At 36.1% G+C, this 24,928-nt stretch overlaps 1 protein-coding gene across 4 annotated transcripts in view; it reads right to left on the bottom strand.

Moving 5' to 3' along the window:
• ECT2 (epithelial cell transforming 2) overlaps positions 1-24,928 on the bottom strand; it is a 67,820-nt gene that overhangs the window by 39,077 nt on the left and 3,815 nt on the right. For 2 of the 4 annotated variants that reach the window (XM_003794290.1, XM_023515760.1), the window contains exons 3-13: positions 24,026-24,105; positions 23,827-23,919; positions 21,768-21,950; positions 20,221-20,310; positions 19,328-19,435; positions 18,183-18,256; positions 17,358-17,488; positions 17,104-17,219; positions 16,937-16,999; positions 14,719-14,941; positions 10,396-10,532 (exon numbers count right to left, since the gene is read on the bottom strand). In XM_003794290.1, coding sequence (XP_003794338.1) covers positions 10,396-10,532; positions 14,719-14,941; positions 16,937-16,999; positions 17,104-17,219; positions 17,358-17,488; positions 18,183-18,256; positions 19,328-19,435; positions 20,221-20,310; positions 21,768-21,950; positions 23,827-23,919; positions 24,026-24,105 — 1,298 coding nt within the window. The remainder of the gene's footprint in view (positions 1-10,395; positions 10,533-14,718; positions 14,942-16,936; positions 17,000-17,103; positions 17,220-17,357; positions 17,489-18,182; positions 18,257-19,327; positions 19,436-20,220; positions 20,311-21,767; positions 21,951-23,826; positions 23,920-24,025; positions 24,106-24,928) is intronic. The other 2 variants (XM_003794289.1, XM_023515761.1) reach the window with 2 other exon arrangements.

A 24,928-nucleotide genomic window follows, 5' to 3' on the forward strand; every position in this document is an offset into this window, starting at 1 on the left:
ACAGGCTTTCCACCAGTAAGCAGGGAACAAAAGGACCTCTCCTCTCACACCATGGGAGAGAACCGTGAAGCCCAGCTATCCTGCACCTGGGAATTTCCACCTCTGAGTCCTCTTCCTGCCCAGCACGAAAGTGAACAAAGTTTCTCTCTGCAGTCCTGTGCCCACAGCCCACCCTCCCTACTCTCTGGTCACCTAACAGACTGCAGAGGTCAGTGAGTTTGATGAGATCTCTGAGAGATCTCTGCATGGTGTGGGCTGCTAAGCTAAGTGCATACTGCCTCCCCAACTGCAAGAGGAAATTGTGACTCCACTCTTGTGGTGTGGTCTCACTCCTGCTAGTGGGGACCTTTCCCCTGCCTTCTGGAGGGGTCATGCCCAGTGTCTGTGCCTGTGACCTGTGTCTGTGACCCCAGGCTCCCCTCCTGCCTGGAGAGACACAGGCCTAGCCTTTGGTGACCCCACCTGGGAAGGTCCAAAAACCAGATCTCCTCCCCAGCTGTAGGTGAGGGCTACATTGTATTCAAGCTACATTGTATCCAGTCCAAAGCTAGTGGGGGGGGGGAGGACCACCCACAGCTTCTCCAAACTTGTTTGCATAAGGAATGTTCAAAAGCTGGAGTGGGAATAATTGGAATAGTCGGCAGACTTCCCCCTACCAATACCACCACCAGGAGCCTCACCTGGGGAAGGGGAGTGGAGAGACACAAGTTCACAGCTAATTTAAATTTATTTGTACCAAGGGGACTTGGTGTTGTGTGGGTCTGTCCTGGGATTCACCTCCTCCAGCTGTCACCAGTGGGAGACGGCAGCAATCCCCATCTTTGCTGCAGGGACTCCAGCAAAATAACAGCAGCTCCTTTAAACTGGGGGACACTAGGCTGACACCAGGACACAATCACTTTTTTGTTCACAGGCCCGCCCTCAGAGTTGTAGCCTAGCAAAGGAGCTTAGCAATGCTGTGGAAGAAGGGCAACAAGCACAAGCTCTAAAGACCAAACATTCAAATTATAGGGATTCCTGAAGAGGATGGTCCTAAAAGCACTGATGCTCCGGCGGCGCCTGTGGCTCAAAGGAGTAGGGCGCCGGCCCCATATGCTGGAGGTGGTGGGTTCAAACCCAGCCCTGGCCAAAAACTACAAAATAAAAAAAAAAAAAAGCACTGATGCTCTACTCCCAGACACCATGGTGGAGAATTTCCCAAGCATTGCTACAGACACAGAAATTCAGATAATAGTTTCAGAAACCCTGCATGATACAAAGCATCTCCTAGACACATTGTAATTAGTTTTGCCATAATCAGTATAAAAGAGAAAATCCTGCAAGCAGCCAGACATAAGATAAGTCTTACCTACCAAGGGAAAAATATCAGGGTGATAGCAGACCTTTCAGCTGAAACTTTTCAAGCCAAAAGATGGTGATTGGCCATTAACCTTCTTAAACAATTTCCAGCCCAGGATCCTGTATCCTACTGAACTGAGTTTCATATGTGACAGAGAAATCAAATATTTTACTGACATGCAAATGTTGGGGAAATCTGCCACAGCTAGACCATCTTAACAAAAAGTACTCACAGCCAATCTTCATACTGACCAGTACAATGGTCCATTGCCAAAGTAAAAACATCTAGAAATTAAAGAACAAAGCTTCGCTTCCACAATGACCCAAGGGATAAAACTAAGCACCAGAACCCCACAAAATGAGAAGACCAAAATTCTACTATACCTATCAATTCTCTCAATACGGGTGAATGGCTTGAGTTCTCTAAAGAGACACAGTCTGTCTGCCTGGATACAAAAGCTCAAACTCAATTATCTGCTCTCTCCAAGAAACACACCTAACCTCTAAAGATAACAAGACTTAGGGTGAATAGAATGGAAAACAATATTATAGGCAAATGGCAATCAGAAGAAAGTAGAGATTGCAATCTTATTTGCAGAACAAATGGATTTAAATCAACAAAAATAAGGAAAGACAATGATGAACAATACATACTGAGAGGGAAGCATACAACATGAAGAGATTTCAATCATTAACACTGATACACCCAACCTAAATGCTCCTAGATATTTAAAATGAACCTAAATAACTTGAACAGTATGGTATCTTCCAGCTCCATAATAGTTCAAGATTTCAATCTCCCCCTGACAGAACTGGACATATCCTATAAGCAGAAACTGAACAAAGAAGTAATGGACTTAAACAAAACCTCAGAACAAATGGACTTAACAGACATATAAAGAACATTTCATCACAATAAAACTAAGTACAAATTCTTACCAACCCATGGATCATCCTCCAAAATTGATCATATCTTAGGGCACAAATCTGACCTCAACAAATTGAAAACAATAGAAATTATTCCTTGTATCTTCTCAGACCATCATGGAATAAAAGCTGAACTCAACACCTGCAGAAATCTTCATTCCCACATAAAGTCATGGAAACTAAATAACCTTACGCTGAACAAATACATTAAGGATGAGTAAGAAAGTCATTAGCAGGGGTCCTCAAACTTTTAAAACAGGGGGCCAGTTCACTGTCCCTCAGACTGTTGGAGGGTCAAACTGCGGCCCTGGCTAAGCAGGACAAGCAGCGGCAGCAAAAACACCCGGCAGGCCGGATAAATGTCCTAGGTGGGCTGTATGTGGCCCGCCAGCTGTAGTTGGAGGTCGCCTGATCATTAGATTTCTTGAACAAAACAATAAGGAAGCTACAAGCCATCAAAACCTGTGGGATACTACAAAGACAGTCCTAAGAGGCAAATTTATAGCATTAGATGTCTTCATTAAGAAAACAGAAAGAGAGGAAGTCAACGATCTAATGGTCTGTCTCAATCCCAAACTTGGCAGAAGAAAAAAAATAACCAAAATAAGTGCAAAATTAAATAAAATCAAAAACACAAGAATCATTCAGAAAATCAGACTAACAAAAAGTTGGTTCTTTCAAAAGATTAATAAAATCAATAAATTGTTGGCCAGACTAATGAGAAACAGAAAAGCAAGATCTCCATAACCTCAATCAGAAATAAAAAAGGTGAACTAACAACAGATACCACAGAAATACAAAAGATTCTCAATGATTACTAGGAAAAACTCTAGGCACAGAAATTTGAAAATGTAGAGGGAATTGACCAATACCTGGAAACATATAACCTTCATAAATTCAACTAGAAAGAATTAGAAATTTTCAATAGACCTGTATCAAGCACTGAAATTGCATCAACAATACAAAATTACCCCCCAAAGAAAAGCAATGGACCAGATGGTTTCACACCAAAATTCTACCAAACCTCAAAGAGGAACTAGTATCTATATCTATTTCAACACATAGAATTCTCCTCAACACATTCTACAAAATATCACCCTGATTCCAAAACCAGAAAAAGAAAACTATAAGCCAACATCATTCATGAATATCTAAGACACAGGTTCTCAACCTTCCTAATGCCACAACCCTTTAATACAGTTCCTCGTGTTGTGGAAACCCCCAATCATAAAATTATTTTCTTTGCTACTTCATAACTATAATTTTGCTACTGTTATGAATCATAATGTAAATATCTGATATGCAGGATGTATTTAGGCAACCCCTGTAAAAGGGTTGTTCGACCCCCAAAGGGGTTGCAACTCACAGGTTGAGAACCGCTGATCTATGCAAAAAAATTCAATAAGATCCTAGCAAACACAATATGGCTACACATTAAAAAAAAATTACACAATGAAGGGGGGTTTATCCCAGGGATGCAAGGTTAGTTCAACATATGTAAATCCATAAACGAATTCACCACATAAATAAAAGAGAAAAACAAAAACCATAAGATTCTCTCAACTGATGCAGAAAAGGCTTTTGACAATATCCAGCATCCTTTCTTGATAAGAACACTTAAGAAAATAGGCTTAGGTGGGACAGTTCTTAAACTGATAGAGGCCATCCACAATAAACCCACAGCTAATATCATATTGAATGGAGTAAAACTGAAAATTTCCACTTAGAACTGGAACCAGACAAGGATGTCCACTATCACCACTGCTATTCAACACAGTGCTAGGAAGTCCTAACCATTGCTATCAGGCAAGAGAAGGACATCAAGGGTATTCAAATGGAAACAGAGGCGGTCAAACTCCCATTCTTTGTGGATTAACATGATCTTATACCTGGAAAACCTACAAAGCTCTTAGAAGTGATTAAGGAATACAGCAGCATCTCAGGACATAAAATCAATGTCCACAAATCAGTAGCCTTCATACATGCCAGTAACAGTCAAGCAGAGAATAAAATTAAAGATACAATACCCTTCATAGTAGCTTCAAAGAAAATGAAATACTGGAATATATCTAACAAAGGATGTGAAGAATCTCTATAAAAAGAACTATGAAACCCTGAGGAAAAAAATAGCATACGTGGAAGAACATACGTCATGCCTGTGGCTGGGAAGAACCGACATTGTTAAAAAGTCCATACTTCTTAAAGCGAGCTACAGATTCAAAGCAATCCCCATCAAAGCACCAACGTCATACTTTGAAGAACTTGAAAAAAATAGTAGTTTGCTTCATATGGAACCAAAAAAGACCCTGAATAGCCAATACAATTTTAAGAAATAAAAACAAATCTGTGGCACCATTTTACTAGATTTCAGGTTATACTACAAGTCTATAATGATCAAAACAGCATGGTACTGGCACAAAAATAAAGACACAGACCTATGAAATAGAGAACTAGAGCTGAAAGCAGCCACATATCACCATTTGAACTTTGATAAACCAAACAAAAGCATGCAGTGGAGAAAAGAATCCCTATTTAATAAACGATGCTGAGAGAACTGGTGAGACACGCGCAGAAAACTGAAACTAAACCCGCACCTCTCACCACTGACAAAAATTGACTCTCGCTGGATAAAATATTTAAACATAAGACATGAAACAATTAAAAATTCTAGAAGAAAATGTGGGAAAAACTCTTGACAAAAATCATCCTGGCAAAAGATTTAATGAAGACTGCCTTGGCAATTGCAGCAACACCAAAAATAAATAAATGGGACATGATCAAACTAAAAAGCTTCTGCACACCTAAAGTTACCACAACTAAAACAAACAGCCTTCAGAATGGGAGAAGATGTCTGCACATTATGAACCTGACAAAGGGCTGATAACTAGAATTGACAAAGAACTCTAATTAATCAGCAAGAAAAGAGCAAACAATCTCATTTATAAGTGGGCAAGAGGCTTGAAAAGAAACTTCACTGAAGATGACACACAAATGGCCAAAAAACACATGAGAAAATGCTCATTGTCTCTAATCATCAGAGCAATGCAAATCAAAACTGCTCTGAGATATCGCCTAACTCCACTGAGATTAGCTCACATCACAGAATCCCATATCTGCAGATGCTGGTATGATGTGGAGAGAAGGGAACACTTTTGCACTGCTGGTGGGACTGCAAACTAATACAACCTCTATGGAAAGAAGTATGGAGAATTCTCAAAGAACTAAATGTGGACCTTCCATTTGATCCCACAATCCCATTACTAGGTATCTACCCAGAAGAACAAAAATCATTTTACCACAAGAACATTTGCACTAGAATGTCTATTGCAGCTCAATTCACAATTGCCAAGATGCCCTGAATGGATTAACAAACTATAGCATACAATTACCATGGAGTACTTATTCAGCCATTAGAAAAGATGGAGACTTTACATTTTTTGTTTAGCTGGATGGAGTTGAAACACATTCTTCTTAGTAAAGTATCACAAGAACGGAAAAGCAAGTATCCAATGTACTCAATACTAATATGAAACTAACATATAAACAACTACATGCCCACACAAAAGAAAAACACAAGTATAGTCTAGTGAGAGGGAGGAGAAAAAAGGCAGAGGAAAAGGGGGAAAAAAGGGGGGGGCTGGGGGAATCTCACCTAACATGTACCATGGAGGGTGTTCAGCACACCCCCTGGGTGAAGGGCCAACTACAACTTGAACTTTACTTTAGAAATGAAAACAATGTAACCTAAACATTTGTACCCTCATATTAATCTGAAATTAAAAGAAATATATATGTATAAAATTTGCAAATCACATATGACAAAGGATAATACCTAAAATGTGTAAAGAATTTTCAGAACTCAGAAGGAAACCACCCACTAAAAAAAAGAGCAAAAAACTTGAATACATTTTTCAACAAAAAAAGAAATGTATATGCAAATGAGGACAAGAATAGATTTTCTAATAATAAATCAATTATGCAAGTGAAAACTAAAGCCATGATGAGATATAACTATTAGAACTAAAATAAAAAAGGCTAATACCCTCAGGAACTGTTAAAAACATGAGCAACTGGAACTCATACATTATTGGTGGAAATGCCAAATGGATAGCATGTCTGAAAAAACATCTGGCAATTTCTTTTAAAGTTAAACAGTCCTTACAATGTGATCCAATAATCCCATTCCCAAGCATTTACCCAAAGGAAATGAAAACTTATGTTCATATAAAATCTGTATACAAATGTCTATAATGCCTCTATACACAACCCAAACTAAAAACCATCCAAATGTCCTTTATCTCTTCTTAGGTTTTTGTTTGTTGTTTTTAAGACAGTCTCATTCTTTTGCAAAGGCCAAAGAGCAGTGGTTCAATCACAGGGCAGTGATTCAATCACAGCTCACCATAGACAGCCTCAAGTTCCTGGGCTCAAGGGATTCTCCCGCCTCAGCCCAGCCAGTACTGGGACTACAGGAATGTGCCACCATCTCCAGCTAATCTTTTCTTAATTTTTTTATGTTTGTTGTGTAGAGATGGGGTATTGCAAAGAAGCTGGTCTCAAGTGATCCTCCTATCTCTGCCTCCCAAAGTGCCAGGATTTTAGACACGCACCACCACACCCAGCCACAAGAACATTAAGTGAAAAAAGGAAGTCACTGAAATACATAAATATGATTATATTGATATAGCTTGCATATCACACATATGTGACAGATCTATAAAAGAAATGATAAGGATAAAATTTCAGATAATAATTATCTGAGAGGAGAAAAAAGAATATAGGATTGAAGAAAAATACGATAGAGTTTTCAAAGATATTTGTGATAATTTGTAAGCATTCCTTTATGTAGTGTTTATTAAAAATCCTACACAAAAATATTGAGATAATCAAAATACAATGAGGATCATTTAAACCTCTCAGTACCCTTAAGATATGTTGAACTATTCTAAAACAATTCTGCTGTGTTTGCTTTCATACCCCATATAAAATTAGGGGTATGATTCTACCTTTCCAATACTAACTACTCAAATCTATCCTCTTTTCATTTTCACTGATACTATGTACTATCCTAGACAGTTCAGAGCCTCAAAATCTCTCATAAAGACTGCTGAAACAGCCTCCATATTGGTCTCTTTCCCTCCCCTATTTCTGCTGTTCAAAATACCCCTTCAAAGTGAATCAAGTTATCTTTCTGAAATGTAAGTCAAATGATGCTTGCTTGACGCTCCTTCCCATTTAAAATTTTTTCTATATTTACAGACAGCATAGCACACCAAACAGCCTCTTTTTGTCCTGCACAGGCAGTCCTATCTCAACAATCACTGAACCCATACACCTACCCCACTCTCACTACTCACAGTACCTTGAATGACACACCTCTTTGATCACCTATATTGTTTACCCAATCTCAAACAGACATCCCACCTATATTCCTTATATGTACCAATCATACTTAACATCTTAAAACTCACTTCAATTGTTACTTTATGATACTTTTTCTATTGTACAATCCATAGACAATTCTAGCCCAACTCCTTCCCTAAGCTGAAAGAATAGTAAAACTTATCTCACAAACCTAACACCATAACTAAACCTCCCTAATGATGCTTATAATCTCCCATTTGGTATTATAATGAAACATGTACAAGGTTGGGCGATTAAGTTTGCAAACTCATGCTGGGGAAAGTGCTACATGTACACACCTCATTTCTGAATATCACTATGGTCGTCTTTGAAGTACTCCCCTTGAGAAACGATGCACCAACGTCAGCACCTCGTCCACCCTTCAAAGCAACTTTGCAACTCTTTTCCTGGAGTGGCTATCAGAGTTGCCATCATACAAGGCCTGACAATTAAGTTCGCAAACTCGTCCTAGAAAAAGTGCTGTGAAAGGTGGACTAGCCTCTGGCATCAGTGCATGGCTCCCCAAGGGGAGTGCTTTAAAGCTGACCATAGGGACATTCAGCAATGAGGTGTGCAGCACTTTTGCTTGGTTAGCTCATAAACTTAATTATCTGACCTTATGTTGTTTTATCTCCTCTTATAAGCTAAGCTTCTTTAAAACAGGAATTTTCTTTAATACTGGCACAGTAACTGAGCACCTGAATATTACATGGAATAAATAAAAAATTTTTAGGATAGTCAATGTGGGGGAATAAGTTAAAATTAAGTAATTCTTAATCCAATTCCAAAAAAAGAAAACATCAGTCCTAAACAAAGCTCTTTAAAAAGAACACTATTATCAGTCTGGGCCACAATCCTTTAAAGAAATCCTTTCGCTCAGCAATGAGGTATGGAAGTTTATCTCCAGTCTAATAATTTCGTGAGCTTTTTCAAAGGAGTTTTAGTGAACTTAACTGATGTACAAATTAGAATCCTAAAACTTCAATGCCCTTTTACCATGGCCTGAAAAGACTGACATTTCTAGGCAGTACATGCTATCAAAGTGCATGAATAGTATCTCCCAAAGAGACTTTCCATTACTTAACCATATTCTGGCTCACATAAAAACTTCAACAAAAAATTCATCTAGAAGCCAGGTGTGGTGGCTCACACCTATAATTCTAGCATTCTGGGAGACTGAGGCGGGCAAATCGCCTGAGCTCATGGGTTTGAGACCAGCTTGAGCCAGAGTGAGACCTCATCTCTAAAAATAGACAGGTGTTGTGGCAGGTACCTTTAATCTCAGCTACTTGGGAGGCTGAGGCAAGAGAATCACTTGAGCCCAAGAGTTTGAGGTTGCTGTGAGCTGTGACGCCACAGCACTCTACCCCGGGCAACAAAGGGAGACTCTTTATCTCAAAAAAATAAAAAAGAAAAAAAGAAACTCATCTAGGATGACTTCCCTTGAGAAAGAGAACAAACCTGACTTAAAACAAGTAGAGTCTAATACAAAACAGGACCTTATAAATACCCTGACTGCCACTAAAAAGATTAACTGTGAAAAATAACCTCTTGCCAAGAAAGAAGTTTTCCCATTTCTTATCTATGCATTTTATCAATAGTACACTCAACTAAAGGCTATTAGACTGGACCCAAATGAGTTATTTTAAGAATTCAAATAAAGGTCAGTTAAAAACTAAACCCAAGACAAGGTATAGTGGCTCACACCTATAATCCTAGCAGTGTGGGAAGCCAAGGTAGGTGGATTGCTTGAGCTCAGGAGTTCAAGACCAGCCAGAATAAGAGCAAGACCTTGTCTCTAAAAAAAATAGAAAACTTAGCAGAGTATAGTGGCACACCTCTGTAGTCCAGTTACAGACTATAGTGGCACACCTCTGTAGTTACTCAGGAGGCTGAGGCAGGAGGATGACTTGAGGCTAGGAGTTTGAGGCTGCAGTGGCCACTGCACTTTAGCCTGGGGGACAAAGACAGTCTTAAAAAAAAAAGACCTAAACCCAAATAGAAACTCCATCTGGTTTTTCTATTGATAGATAAGCTTAGTGTATTCAACTTCATTTTCTTTACAGTATACCAAACTATCTCCTTCATTTATGCCTTCTTCCTGTGGATACCAAAATAATACCCTATTATTATCTTTCAGTATCGTCTTCGATCTTGTCCTACAAAGATTATTCATTAGATTGATTTTTCTTCAGAAATAACCTCATAGTACATTTTAATATTGGTAATCAATGAGTTAACATTTATTTATGACTAACCACTCTTTACTTCATTATGTCCCATGAAGGATTAGTACAAAAATCACTAACATTGACACTGTTATGCTTCATTGCTATTTTTAAACAACTGTTTCTTTCACAAATATACAGTACTAAATAAAGCAATGACTGTAGAACACGTAGAAGTTATCTGCCGTTTCCAAATAAAAATGCAGTTACCTTGACAAGGATAGCTGTCAAAGTTCTGAATTAAACTCAATCCCCTATGAAATCATCTATTCGGGACCATTTTCCCATTAAAGTCACAATTAAAATGGTGCTTCTTCCAGATGAATAAAAGGTAATACTGTAGTTATAATGTTCCCTTAACAGCACCTTTTGTCATATATTTTCATTTTTAATACCTATGCTCACATAATATTCTTATGAGAGATAATATCACTTAGTTTTTTTTTAAACTTAGGGAACACCACAACAAACATCATGTTACCATTAAACTCATACTTACCTGAATAATTGTAGCCAGTATATTTACATAATTACTTTCAGTCTGATAGAGCTCCTTTGCAACTTGCCACCTAGCTGACTGCTTTGAAGGAACTGGAGTGGAATTTTTAGAAGACTTAGTACAAGACTTTGGGGTTTCTGAAAGGTAAAAAGGAGAAAAGATTTAATGGAAGACACATACAGACACCAAATGCTGTACAGACTTACTAGGATAAAAGAGTGAGAGAGGAGACAACCTAATCTTATAAATATACCACCACAAGATACATTCCCAATAAAATAAAATTTCCTCTGAGGGTAAGGTTAAAAAAAAAAAAGCTCAAAAATATCGGTGATTCAAAACAAACAAAAAATAACAATCAATGACTCGAAATTAATAGGCATTCTACTAAATATATGGCCTGTACTCTTCAAAAATATCAAGGTCATTAAAAACAAAGAAGGACTAAGCAACTGTTCCAGATTAGAAGGAAACTAGGAAGAGATGATACAACAATGTGTGACAAGTATTGGATCCCAGACTCCCCCCCCAAAAAAAAGAACTTTTCTCTTTTACAAAAAGTACATGAGGACATTAGTAGGACAATTGGTGAAATGGGCTATATACAGAATAGTTCATAGTATTAATACAAACTTCCTCACCATAGTAATTGGAATGTAGTCAGAGCCAACACACACCACATCTGCAACTTACTCTTGAACAATACAGATGGAAAAAATTCATTTATGTGTGAGTTTAGAAAAAGAGATTTTGACTGAATGAATGCTAAGGCAAACATGGTGCAGTATTTCCACTTAGGAAATCTGGGCAGAAGGTGAAGGAATCTTGGTAAACCCAAAACAAAAAAAAAATTTCTTTTTAAAGGAACTTGTAAAAATACTTAAGTTTAAAAGGGGAGAAAAGAATTATGATTACTAATTACAACAGAAAAACTTTTCATATATATGTATATATACATGCACAGGAGGTCCCCTCAAAAACCAAAATTAACTGAAAACTCTATTAGTTCGGATTATCTTAGCATAATATAAAACATTCAGTCCAACCCACAGTGGAAAAAGGATACATTGGTATATTTTATATGTCCTTTATGAAAGAAAAAAAATTTTTAATTACAAAAGCTTTTGGTTTTTACATTTTCTTTCTATCAGTACAATTACAGTACTTTAACATTATGTAGAAAATCTCCAAATTGCAAGCTTTTCAATAGGAAAAGGAAAAGAGGAATGTATGACATGAAAAAAACACAATCAATATCTGCAGCTTATCAATTTCACTTAATGATAAATAATTTTAAACATTTTTATATTAAAACAATTGTGTGGGCGGCGCCTGTGGCTCAAAGGAGTAGGGCGCCGGCCCCATATGCCGGAGGTAGCAAGTTCAAACCCAGCCCCAGCCAAAAACTATAAAAAAGAAAAAAAACAATTGTGTACCACAGCATTTTGGACGGTTTTTCAATGATAACAGACTTCAAAGAAATTTCCACTTACCATATCCAGAAGCCCCTGCCATTACAGAATATTATGTAATGAATACTACAGCAGAAAAAATTAAGATGCACTGAGCTAACTTAATTATATTCAGTGTAGGCCATGATCTAGAAACTGAGGATTCTATTGAGTACATAATATATTAGTATAGTTATTATGTCTGTTTTCTTCAGTGGTTATTTTCTTCTCCTATCTCCTAAAATGCATGTTAAAGCTTCAGTTCTTCATGGTCAGCTTTTATCATGCCATGCCCTTGTCTGTTATGATTATGGAAACCAGCATATTTCCAGATCAACACTACCTAATCACTGTCCCCATCCCCAGCACCTGGGTCAACTTTTCTAAATGGCTAAGTACATCGCTACCTTAACATAACCTGGATTTCTCTAATGTTGTGCTATCTTCCCCCAAAATATAAACTTCCTATGTATACCAACACAACATTTCTTTCATTTAAATTAATGAAAGGGGCCTTCATCTCCTCTTATTCCCTTCCTGTTACTCCAAACTATTTCCCCATTGCTTCTTACCTGGTTCACTGCCTTATCTAAAGGCCGACTGTGGCAGACTATGTCCTGGCCTGGCTGCTTTCAAACTGCCTTCCTTCTGATCACTCTTCAAAACAAACACCCAAGAAATATTCAGTCAAATTACTCTGCTACTCAAAGAGCTCCTAAATCTCATTCAATTGGATATTCAAGTCATCTGGTATCAGCTCGTAACCTTTCCTATTTAACTCTTACTTCTCTACTCTGAGCAATCGGACCTGTCCATCATTTCCTAAAAACTCAATTTGTATGCTGTGGTCTGTATCCTTGCTCCTCTTTACATTTTCAAATTCATCTCAGTTTTATGGACCAACTTTAAGTTCACTTTCAATTCTTTCCATGAACATTTAGTGAGGACCCATTGTATTCTCAGACTGGTCTGAGAATAAAGAGAATAAAATAGACAAAGTTCATGTTCTCTTAAAGGTTATATTCTAGTGAAGCAAATCAACTAATAATTAAACAAAAATACAACTTATATAATAATGATAACTGCTACTGAAGAAATCAACAGGTAATGGCAGACTAAGAAAAAGGAGAAGAGGAAGTTAACCTTACAGAAAACCCAGTAAATTTCCCTGAAGAAGAGAGAGCAAGCACAAAGGCCCTGAGGTACAGATGTACTAAGTACTAGAATATGTGAAGAATAACAGAGACAGCATGACAGACACTTACAGAATACAAGTATTATTAGAGTGTATACCACCACACGAGGGGAGGTAGATGAGTGCAGGGTTGCACAGGGATTTAAATGTCACGGTGACACAAAGCACGCTGAATGACCTTAAAGCAAAGAGAGTGGTGTCATCTAACTTAAATGGTGCATGCAGAGGCAGAAACTAAAACGGAGAGATCACATTTAATAGACTACTACAAATCATCTAGAAGTAATCCTTTTTATGTAAGACTTATTTTCTTTAAAAGGTTGGCAAAGGAACAGAGGAGTTGGGAATAGTAGAAAGAATCTAGAATTCTAATGTGGTTATGCTAATTTTAAATGTCTGTTAGACATGGACAAGAAGATATCAAGTAGACAGTTGGACAGGAAAGAAAACAAATTTGGGGAGTCATCAATACATAAATGTTTTTTAAAACTGCAGAATTAGAAACAACAGATCATTTTTAGGGAGAATACAACAGAGAAGAAACAATGACTCCAGAGGAACACTTAGAGTTGAAGAGAGAAGGTAGGCAGGCACAGGAGAATGAACAGTGAGCAGTATCACAAAGCCGAGGGAAAATATCACAAAGCTGAGGGAAAACATGCTCAGTGTTATGCACGTTAACAGCTAAAAACTTGTCTTCCCAGAAAGAGGAATTTGATAGCAGAGACTGCCGCTCAGTAGGATGGGCTAAACAGACAGTGAGAATCAAGTAAAAGAGACAACGAGTCAAGGCAATCAAGATTACTGATATGAAAAAGAAAAACAGTGGGACAGTAAGCAGAGGGTCAAGGGTCAGGGGAAATTCTGAGTTTTTGTTTCTTAAATCTAGAAAATATGTTTGCAGACAAAAAGAAGCGAGAGGGAAATAGTGACAATCAACAGAGAAAGTAGTTATAGAACCCTTCCAGTATCAGTTCAGCACAAAGTTAACTTGTCCTTCTCTGACTTCATTCTGTTTTCTCTATAAGTCATGTGACAACTGTGATTCTGCTTAGCTAGTGTTAAGAATTTACTTTTCGAGCCAGGCCTGGTGGCTCATACCTACAGTCCTAACACTTTGGGAGGCAGAGGCAGAAAGAGTGTTTGAGACCAGGAGTTCAAGGCCAGCCTGGGAAACATAGCAAGACTTTGTCTCTACAAAAACTAAAAAAATTAGCCAGGTGCAATGGCACATACCCGTAGCCCCAGTTATTTCAGAGGCTGAGGCAAGAGGATCACTTGAGCCTGGGAGTTTGAGGCTGCAGTGAGCTATGATGACATCACTGCACTCTAGCCAGGGCAACAGAATGAGAATCTGCTCTTTGAACAGCTACATCACTCTCTAGCTATGTGACCCCGGACACTTCTTACTTAACTTCTCTGTACCTCAGTTTAGTTATCTGCAAAATAGGGATTAAAAAACCCTACTATAAATACACAAAATATATAAGGTACTTAGCATGTAGTAACTAATCATTAAATTGATGTATTATGCTTATTTTCATGTGTCTTTTTTCCTTAGCTAGAACAAAGGTAACGGTAAAGCCTTTCACATTCATTGTAGTAGAGATATACCTATATTCTAACAACTATTCCATCTCACTATTTTAAAGATCAATATTTTAAAATGTGAATTACCTCCACAGTTAATGCTAGATTCTGGTGTATTGGAGATATCTAGGAGTGACCCTATAGAAAGGGAATGTTCAGCTGACGGGCGCTTACGGGGAGGGAAAGGTGACAGATCTGTCTCTCTGGAAAGCTGAGCAAGTGTCTCTTTTAAACGACGTCTTTTGCGAGTGCTGTTTGGGGTATTTAGAGAAAGCAGCGACACTGATTTCTTGAGCTCAGGAGTATTAGCCTGTAATCAAAAGCATAAAAGCTCAATTTTACTTCCATGGTTCTTTACTGAGACAGGAACAAGAGAAAAATATATTTACAAGTCTGACAAAATCTAGACTTTGCACAATAATTTTACAACCTTACACTGCCAGGCAATTCAGAAGCCATACAAAATGTAACAGTCAAGAGACCACAGTAATTGTCTAACCCCAAGCACCTTGCTTTTTTCTTCATAGCACTACATTACATTTCCATCTGTAAACATGTTTACTATCTATCTCCTTTTTGTTGTTGTTGTTGTGGTTTTTGGCTAGAGCCGGGTTTGAACCCGCCACCTCCAACATATGGGGCTGGCACCCTAGTCCTTGAGCCACACACACTGCCCGTATTTATCTCCTTCTTTTAGACTACAAGCTCCACACTGACAAGGACCACTTGTATTCTGTTCACTATGTCCCTGGCATTTAGTAGTACCTGGACACGGTACTCTCCAGTATTTGCTAACAACACTTGATTTTTAAAGGTTCTCTCCCAAAACCTAAAATATACTTTTTAAACTTATGTTAAGAATTTTACATTTTGTCTGGGTTTAGGGGCTTATTCCATTCTGGGAGTCCAAGGTTAGAGAATCACTTAAGCTAAGGAGTTCCAGACCAGCCTAAGCAAGAGTAAGACCCCATCTATACTAAAAAATATAAGAATTAACCAGGTGTTGTGGTAGGTGCCTATGGTCCCAACTACTTAGGAGGCTGAAGCAGGACTGCTTAAACCCAGGAATCTGAGGTTGCTGTGAGCTAGGCTGACACAGAGCTCTCTAGTCGGGACAATAGAGTGACTGCTGTCTCAAAAAAAAAAAAAAAAGTTTACATTTAGAAGAGTCTAAAGAGAGCATAATATGGCCCTATATAGATTTTATAGAAACAATAAATCATCATCTTCAATATTCCATTCAAAACTATTAAATCCCAAATTGAAGTAAACTTCTTAAAGCCTGCTTCTATATCTTGAAGCCACTTTGGTAAGTGATAACACTCTTTACTACGTGCCCTCATAAGTGCTGGATTTTCCTTGCCTCATTCTACCATTTAAGTCATCTTTTTAATGACAGTCTCTCCTTACTATTCTTTGATGGTTGCCAATACTTCTAGGATTAATATCCAAACTCATTAACACATGAACAACTTCTTCTTTTTTTGAGACAGAGCCTCAAGCTATCACCCTGGGCGGAGTGCAATGGCATCACAGCTCACAGCAACCTCCAACTCCTGGGCTCAAGCGAGTCTCCTGCCTCAGCCTCCCAAGTAGCTGGGACCACAGGCGCCTGCCACATCGCTCGGCTATTTTTTGGTTGCAGCCCTCAATGTTGGTTGGGCGGGCCGGGGCTGGATTTGAACCCACCACCTTAGGTGTATGTGACTGGCGCCTTAGCCACTTGAGCCACAGGTGCGGAGCCATGAACAACTTCTTGATTACACCTATTTATTAAGTTTTATCTGTTGTCCTTCTTTCTCGTACCTTTTAAAAGCCATACTAAATTACTTAATATTTTAACACATTCTCAAGCTTTCACACCCTCTCCCATCTGCTGTTCTAACTGCATTATCTTTACCTAGCCTAGCAAGTTGGCTCAACATTTATTTGCTTTTTCCAGTCCTGACTGAGCATCTGAGAAAGAGTGAGGCTACCTAGAATACATTCCTCAACTGTAGCGCACATTGTTCCACACTCTAACTTTGCAAATCTATCTTTTCCTTCAGGATCTAAGTTTCTGAAGATAGAGATGTTATTGTTTATAATGTTATTACCAAGAATTAACACAGAACAACATACATTAGTTCACAATAATATACATTACATTGAGTAGTTCCACTTAAATCTACATAGACTATTATTCAGCATCCAATTGTTTAATTATTTAAAACTCCTAAACATCACGGAAAAGATGATATGTATATTAATTATATTCTATACGATCAAGTTCACAGAATAAATGACTAAGGGACAAAAACCATACCTTTTCATATAAATACATAGTTTCTCCAGCTCGGGCATCCATTTGAATGCTTCCCCAAAACCACTAGGTAAGAGAAAAAAACATTTAAATAAATAGTTTAAATTTACCTCATCAGAGAAGTCATAAGTTATGTTTTAAAAAACCAATTTCATTCAAGAATTACTTACCTCTTGCTTGACAACATAAAGTTTCTTAGAAGGTTCAAAGGGAAGTTCTTTTACTATATTCTCTTCAACTATAAGGTGAGTGCATCTTTCATCTCCAACTGGTAAGTAGTTACCTCCTGAAGAGGAATGCAAACAAGAATCAGGATGCCAAGCTACTTATGCCAAACTCCAATTTTTAAAGGGGCATACTCACTAGAAAGTGTTAAGCAAGAATAAAATATATACACAAAACTTCTAAATATGTCAAGTTTTACCTTGCATTTTTGTCATTTCTTCCATATTGCTTTTCTCTTCATCGGAAAATCCGAGGAAACTTAAAACACAATCTTGAAATGGAGGAACTTTAAATTCATTTCTAAAGTCATCATCAGCTGCACAGAAATCCCTGAAAACAAAATACACTCTTCTAGAATCAACTTAAGTTCAAAAGGTAGGCATATCAATTTGAAAATCTGCAGTAATTTTCAAGGTCTTAGCATAATCTATTTAATCAAAGTATTCTACACCTGATCCTGAAATGTTCAGAAGACTTTCAGTTAAAAAAAAAAAAAAAAATACTGGGATGTATCTTCAGTCCACCTAGAAGTAACTTCTGAAAAAAATGTGATCACAGATAACCTATACAAGAGATTCAAATCCTTGTTCTATATTTGAAATTTTATGTGAACTGTATTCCAGGGGTTCTCTAGTTTCAGGAATCTTAAGTAATGATGAAGTTCCACTGCAAGAAATTATGAAATTGGAAATTTAAACAAAACAAAGTAATGAATTGCAAGCCCTAATTAAAATATACTCAGACACACACAAAATATACACAAGCCAAATACTCAGATTCATTAAACTATTACCTAATAATTTTAGAATGTTTTTGATAATCAAAATTATTTCACAAGGTAAAATCTAAAGATAGCATAGATATCTTTTCAGGTTTCTTATTATTTTTTAAATAACTTTGTTTTCCCTAGATTTCGAATTCATTTTTCTATATTATCTATGAATTTAGTTTTTTTCAGCTCACTGATTTATCCTTAAAACATATCTTTAATTTACAATGAACTACTAAACTCCTATGTACTTACTGTTCATTCCGCCTTTCCCAAGCTTTATAAATCCATTCTGGCTTCATAATTGGAGTACCCAGACTTACAGCAACCTAAACATATAAACATTAATGACAATGAATTTCTCCTTAAATAACTGCATTCAAGGAAGGTTTAAACAATTACATACATTCTTTTTTGCTCAGTTAGGCTGCCATTCATCCACTTTGTTAACAAAATATAAATGAAAACTAAGAGGGAAAAACCGCCTTTCAATCATATAACTTAGATCAAAATAACTTTAAACAAGTTCCAAGGAGTCCAAACTATTTCTTTATTTTATTTTAAATAAAGTATCTCTGAGTTGATTTCCAGTTCATCTTATTAAATTTCTATTTCTCCTTTCTTCACATTTGTTTCCTTAGAAATACTGACTCCCAAGAAATACTGACTACACAAGAAAACAGCTGACTGAGTCACTAACACCTTAAATATGAGTTGTAAAGTTTAGGGAAAATTCAAGAATACTCAAAAATTACCATTTGCTTCATAAACACACCAAGGAAGGGTAAGAACAAATGTCAAACTTTTACTTAAATATTCAATTACAATCTTTTGTTGTTGTTGTTGTTGTTGTTAGTTTGGCCAGGGCCAGGTTTAAACCAGCCACCCCCAATATTACGAGGCCAGCACCGTACTCACTGAGCCACAGGCGCCACCTCAATTACAATCTTAAATGAAAATTTCATTGCTAATAAAATACTTTCTCCTGTTCTTTTATAATTTTGACAAGCTAAACCTTAGAACCATTTATTAAGAACAGAGCTGTTTTTATAAAGACTAGTGTGTCTTTACTGGTGATATTTTGCTAGTGAGTCTCTATGGGGAAAAAAATAAATAAAGACCACTTAGACAGGAGTGAAATATCTGCTCTCACACTTCCTACCATGTTACCATCTACCCACCCCCCCAATCCTACTCATCTTTCAACACCTAACTCAAGTTCCACTGCCTTCTTAAAACTTAACCATTCTTATGAATCAGTATTTTTAGTGAATATATTCATAGCAAAAATTGAATTTCTATCCCCAATAAATTGTGGAAGAAATAGAAGAGTGCTATTATTAAAGTCATCCAAAAATAATGCTGTATTGAAATATACAAAAATACCCATGTTTACATACCCTGAATTTTTCTCCTTGGGTACAATTTGCCACCAAATGCGTAACTTTTGAATTGAAGTCTCTTCGAATTACCCCACCCATGTGATGGACCAATGTTACCAATCTGACCTCAAAAGAAAAATTAAGCAACATTGACTTTATGATTAATTTGAATAAAATTTTAAACTATGTTATCATTCATTTAGCATTTAGTAAACACTTTCTGTTTATAAGATGCATACAAGAATTTTATAGAGATTAAACTCTGTGTCCAAAAAAGCATTAAAAAAAGAATTGTCTACTGGCAGGAGCAAAGTTATACAGAGATGAGCTTAGTAAAGATCATCACAGAAAACTAACCAATTAAACAACTGGTTTTCATACTGCTTAAATCTACTGCTGCTTATTTAAATACCATACTGCCTAAATATATTGGGTTTTGAGGTTTTTTTAACAGTAGGTCACAGCACATCAAGATTCTTCCCAAAAAATTAGAATAAGACCCATTAGCTCAAACACCCATTAGCTGTGAACCAAAGAATCAACTTTCTGAATTCTCTAAGGTAGTAAGAATAACTTTGAAGATAGACTTGTATAACAAAAAACTGCAGTGTATAAACAAAACTTCAAATAACCAGTGTAGCTGATATGATACTTAACAAGACAGTTAAGCAGAACAGAGAGTTATGAAACTTTGGTGCTAATTCCTATCAGTCATTCTAGACAAAACATTTGTTTCTTTACAGGAATCTTCGGAATTGGTTTCTTCACAAAATTTAAACCCTAGTATAGTAATAGTATTTTCTTCTTTAATATCTTTGAAGTAAAACCATGATAATAAAAAAGGGAAAAAGCTAATTCAAATTTATTTTCCTAAAGTATTTTTTTAATGGAATTTGTTTTATAATACTTACTAGTTCTTCTTTCTTTCTGAATCCAGTAAAGCACAGTACTAGATTCATCATACTTGTACAATACAATGGGCGACATGAAAATGGCAAAGGCTGAGGATACAACAATTTTAAATCTGTGAGCTTTCTTTTTAGTAGAAAATACAATGCAACTTTCTCAATCTAATGACATTTTGCCCTCTTGCCAATCAACTTTCCCAGTCCAAAGATTATCTGGCATTTTTCCTTATCCTTTCTTTCTTTGAAGACAAGGTCTCATTCTGTTGCCCAGGTTGGAGTAGAGTGGCTTGATCATAACTCACTGCAATTTCAAACTCTAGGCTCAAGCAATGCTCCTAGCTCACTCTCCTGAGTAACTGAGACTACAGGCACATGCTACCGTGCCTCTCTGGTTTTTTAAACTTTTTTGTAGAGACTGAGGTCTTGCTATGTTGCCTACACTGGTCTTTAACTCCTGGCCTCAAGCAATCCTCCCAAAGTGCTAGGCATGAGCCAACATTTTTCACAATTCAACAAAAAATAACAAAAAAACAGACTGTAAGTATCAGTTTTAAAAATTCCCCTGATTCTCAAATCATACTTAACATAATCTAAATATACTGTACTATCAGGAAATTAAACAAAGACTATATTTATATCCAAACTTTTTCTTTGAAAACATATTGACACATATGAAGTATTATCCATAAGCAAAGATTTTGGACTCTATACATTACCATAAATAATCCCAATTAAAGTTATTAAAACAGGTTAAAGGAATCATGTAATAAGCATTAGGTAACTATATCACACATACTTAACCCAAATGAGTCCAGTTTTTAAACTAAAAAAAATGAGAAATTCAGTAAATATTTTACCCAAATAACAGAAAGAAAATGGTTTAAAAAACAATAATAAAAGAACATATCTATTCCCACCCTTATTCAAGAAGACTTTTTCATAATTTTGATCTCTGAAAAGTTAATTTGCTTTTTGAAAACAACACCTCTGAATCAAAACATTAGAGAATTAAAGGTTATCAGGCACTTATTACTGGCATCTACGAGAGAAGCACAATAACCTAAGCAATTTCAAGTGACTAAGGCAACTTTAAAAATGGAGAACAAAGCAACAAAACCAAATGGGAAGTAACTCTGCTACAACTCTTGTATTGAAATGCTATTTAAAAACAAAAAGCTAAAATAAATTTCCTAATCATGCAGTAATAGCTGTCACAAATGGAAACATGATATCTGCTCTGTGTATAGGAACATAAAAGTTTATGTATGTGTTCACATTCCTGGAACCTCAGTTTAAGCAAATTATCTCTTTTATGACATTGCAGTATTAAGACTGTATCTGTATATATACATACATACAGTTGTCATTATTTAACCTTGAAAGGCCTTAGCTTTTCATTACCAAAGTATGCAATAGGAAGAATATTAATATTCCTATTCTAAATATTTCATACTTTCAACAATTAATGGGATTTTTCTACTTATATATTTTCTAATTAAAATTAATATTTAACCTTAAAAAGTCATAATACATTGTGTATTATTTCTTACCTCTCCTTTTTGTGAACATTGTAAAACAACTGGTGGTCCAATAACTCTACAATCAGTCTTGTATAAGTCATTAAAAACAGAATCCTGGAAGTCCATGACTATGAATACATTTTCAAATTCTGGAGAATCCAAACCTTCAAATTCTTCCATTGACTCCATCTTTACAAAGTGTGCTTTAATTTCCTTGATTTTTTAATATAGTTATTAGAAATAAAAATTATTTATATATCATATAAAGTAATTCATTACTCTAAATAAGGCCTAAAAATCAATTCAATAAATATATTTAACATTTTTATTTTTATATTTATAGAAAACTTAAGTTTTAAATCATACAATACTTACACTTAATAGTGAACAACCACACTTCTTTACTTAACTTGCATTTTACTCATACTTATCTCCATTCAAATTATGATCTAAAACTTTAAAGATCAATATTATGAAAAAATAAGCTTCTGACTTATTAATAGTCATTATAAATTGTCGGTAAGTTCCATAAAATTCAAATGAAGTCTTTTAAGTATATGAATTTTTATACTAGGATGCATTAGAAAGATATCCACTATTTCTTTTTATTCTAACCTGGAAAACAATACCATACACATAGTTCTTCTTGCACAAATTAATTATTCAGAAAAATGAGAAAATATTAAAGCACTTAATATTTACAAAAAGGAAGATTAGCATAATTTCAATAGATAACTAGGAAAAAGGAGAAAGATATGACATACATATGCAATTTGCAGCACAGCTAATATAGATATAAAAAGGCAAGTTACTACGCTAGGGTAGGGAACCTGTAGCTGTAAGGCCACGTAAGTGCAGCCATTTGAATCCAGATTTTACAGAATGAACCCTTTTACTGAAAGGGATGCAACACAGAAAGATGACGATTTTCTTGTCTCCTTTGGGGCTTAAAAAAGAACAATCTTGAAATCAGAAGGGTACAGGTTCCTCACCCCTCTATGAGAAAGAAGGAAGATACTTAACTTCACCTATGCCTAAGCCTATGTAACTCCTAAGTGAAAATAACAACCATTTAAGAGAAAACTCAGAATAGATCAATAAATTATTTGGGCTTTTATATGCAAAGCTGATATGCTGGGTCTGAATTATGTGCTCCTAAAATTCATGTTGATGTCATAACCTAAAATAAACAAAGCCCTTAGAATATGACTATACTTGAAAATAGGGTTTTAAAGAGATAAGATTAAATGAGGTCATTGGGTGGGCCCTAATCCAATCTGGTATCATTATAAGGGATTTTTTTCCTCCTGAATGTTAGTTTGTTTTCCTTTTTTTAGAGATTTTTTCCTTTTTTTTTAGAGTCTCACTCTGTTATCTGGAGTGCAGGGGCATAATTATAGTTCACTGCAGCCTCAAACTGCTAGGCTCAAGCAATCCTCCAGCCTCAGCCTCTCAAGTAGCTGGGACTAAAGGAGCCCAGATAAGAATTTGCACACACAGAAGAAAAGTCAGGTGAGGAGGCAGGAAGGAAGACCTCTGCAGGCCTAGGAGAGGCCTTAAGAAAAAATAAACCTGCTAACACCTTAATCTTACTCTTCTAGTGTCCAAAACTATGAGAAATGAATTTCTATTGTTTAAGCTACCCAGTATGTGGTATTTATGGGTTTTTTGCTACACTAAAATAGCTAAATTAGAGAACTGTATATATTTCATATTTTAAGAAGGCAAACTCCCAGATGATTGGCAGTTATTACGATTTATAATTTTGGAAATACACCAAGAATTTAGACTAAAGTATTAAGAAAAAAGAACGAAAGAGTTTAAAGAGAATTATCAGATCTCTGTAAATTTTACATCATTTAAATTTAACAATGAAGTCCTTATAAAGAAATTTGGCATTTAGAACACATGCTATGGTTTTGAGTTTCAGAAACATCCAAATTTAAAAAGTAAGTATAAAATAGTTTCTATTTAACAAGCTTCAGAGTGCACAGAATACAACTTGTGCTAATTCCAACCACCATAAAGTGGAATACTACGGGATCCAGGGAAGTGCAACATGCCGCATGCAATGAGGTTTGTGACCTACCATATTAACAATACTTTTTATTAATTTTTCATCCGATTTTCCAGGACAACTTTCCTTTATCTTTATAACAGGGACTTCCATTATTTTAATAGTCTGTGGAAAAGAGACTTAAGTATGAGATTAAGAAAGCTATGAAACTATATGTAGTGATGGAAGAAAAACAGCTCTTTTAAAAAAATGAAAAATTAAAACTCTATACCTTTAGGGCTTTTATAAGTTCTTCTTGTTTTCCAGCTTCTTGAACCAATATCACTCTCGTTTCAATCTGAGGCATTTCTTCTGTTAAAATTTAAAATGTTTAAATATGTTTATCAGGTACTAACATTACAATCGGTAGTTCCTAGTCCCTTTTTTGGCTTTATCTGGTATGTCTTCTGTCTTTGAGGGGATCCTAACATTCTCTAAAACTAAAATGACTTAATTCTCAGCTAATTAAAAAAAAATTTGGCCATATATCACTTTAGAGAAAGAGAAAACATATTTATAGCAGGGTATGCAAACATGAGCATTCCTCCCAACCAAAGAAAACATTACTGTGCATAGCAGTGGTTCTCAACCTTCCTAATGCCGCGACCCTTTAATATAGTTCCTCATGTTGTGGTGACCCCCAACCATAAAATATGCAAAATGTGCAAAAGTATGTGTTTTCAAAAGTATGTGTTTTCCGATGGTCTTAGGCAACTCCTGTGAAAGGGTTGTTCAACCCCCAAAGGGGTCACAACCCATAGGTTGAGAACTGCTGGTGCAAAGCCATCCAACTACAACTGTAGGAATGACCCATTTATACAGTAGTAACGGAAGAAGTAGCTCTTCACTTAACCAGACATAACTGAATAAATTCTAGCAAACAATGTTGCCACTCTGTCACTGTGACATACAGAAAAAGCTATAAGAAACATTAGCATGCTTCTACCTTTTTTAAGTTGGAAAGTATTAATCCAAACAATAATCAGGAAATCTACATCGGGTAAGGGGAATGTATCAAATAATTACTCAATGCCTATACTCTACAGTAACAGTTGGGACTACAGTTAAATCATAAGACAGTCATTAGTCAGTAAGTTTAGGATTAAAATAGCAATTCCATCTTTTTTTTTTTTTT

Source organism: Otolemur garnettii, unplaced genomic scaffold (genome assembly GCF_000181295.1).
Source record: "Otolemur garnettii isolate 467f Iridium unplaced genomic scaffold, OtoGar3 scaffold00078, whole genome shotgun sequence".
Taxonomy (NCBI): Eukaryota; Metazoa; Chordata; class Mammalia; order Primates; family Galagidae; genus Otolemur; species Otolemur garnettii.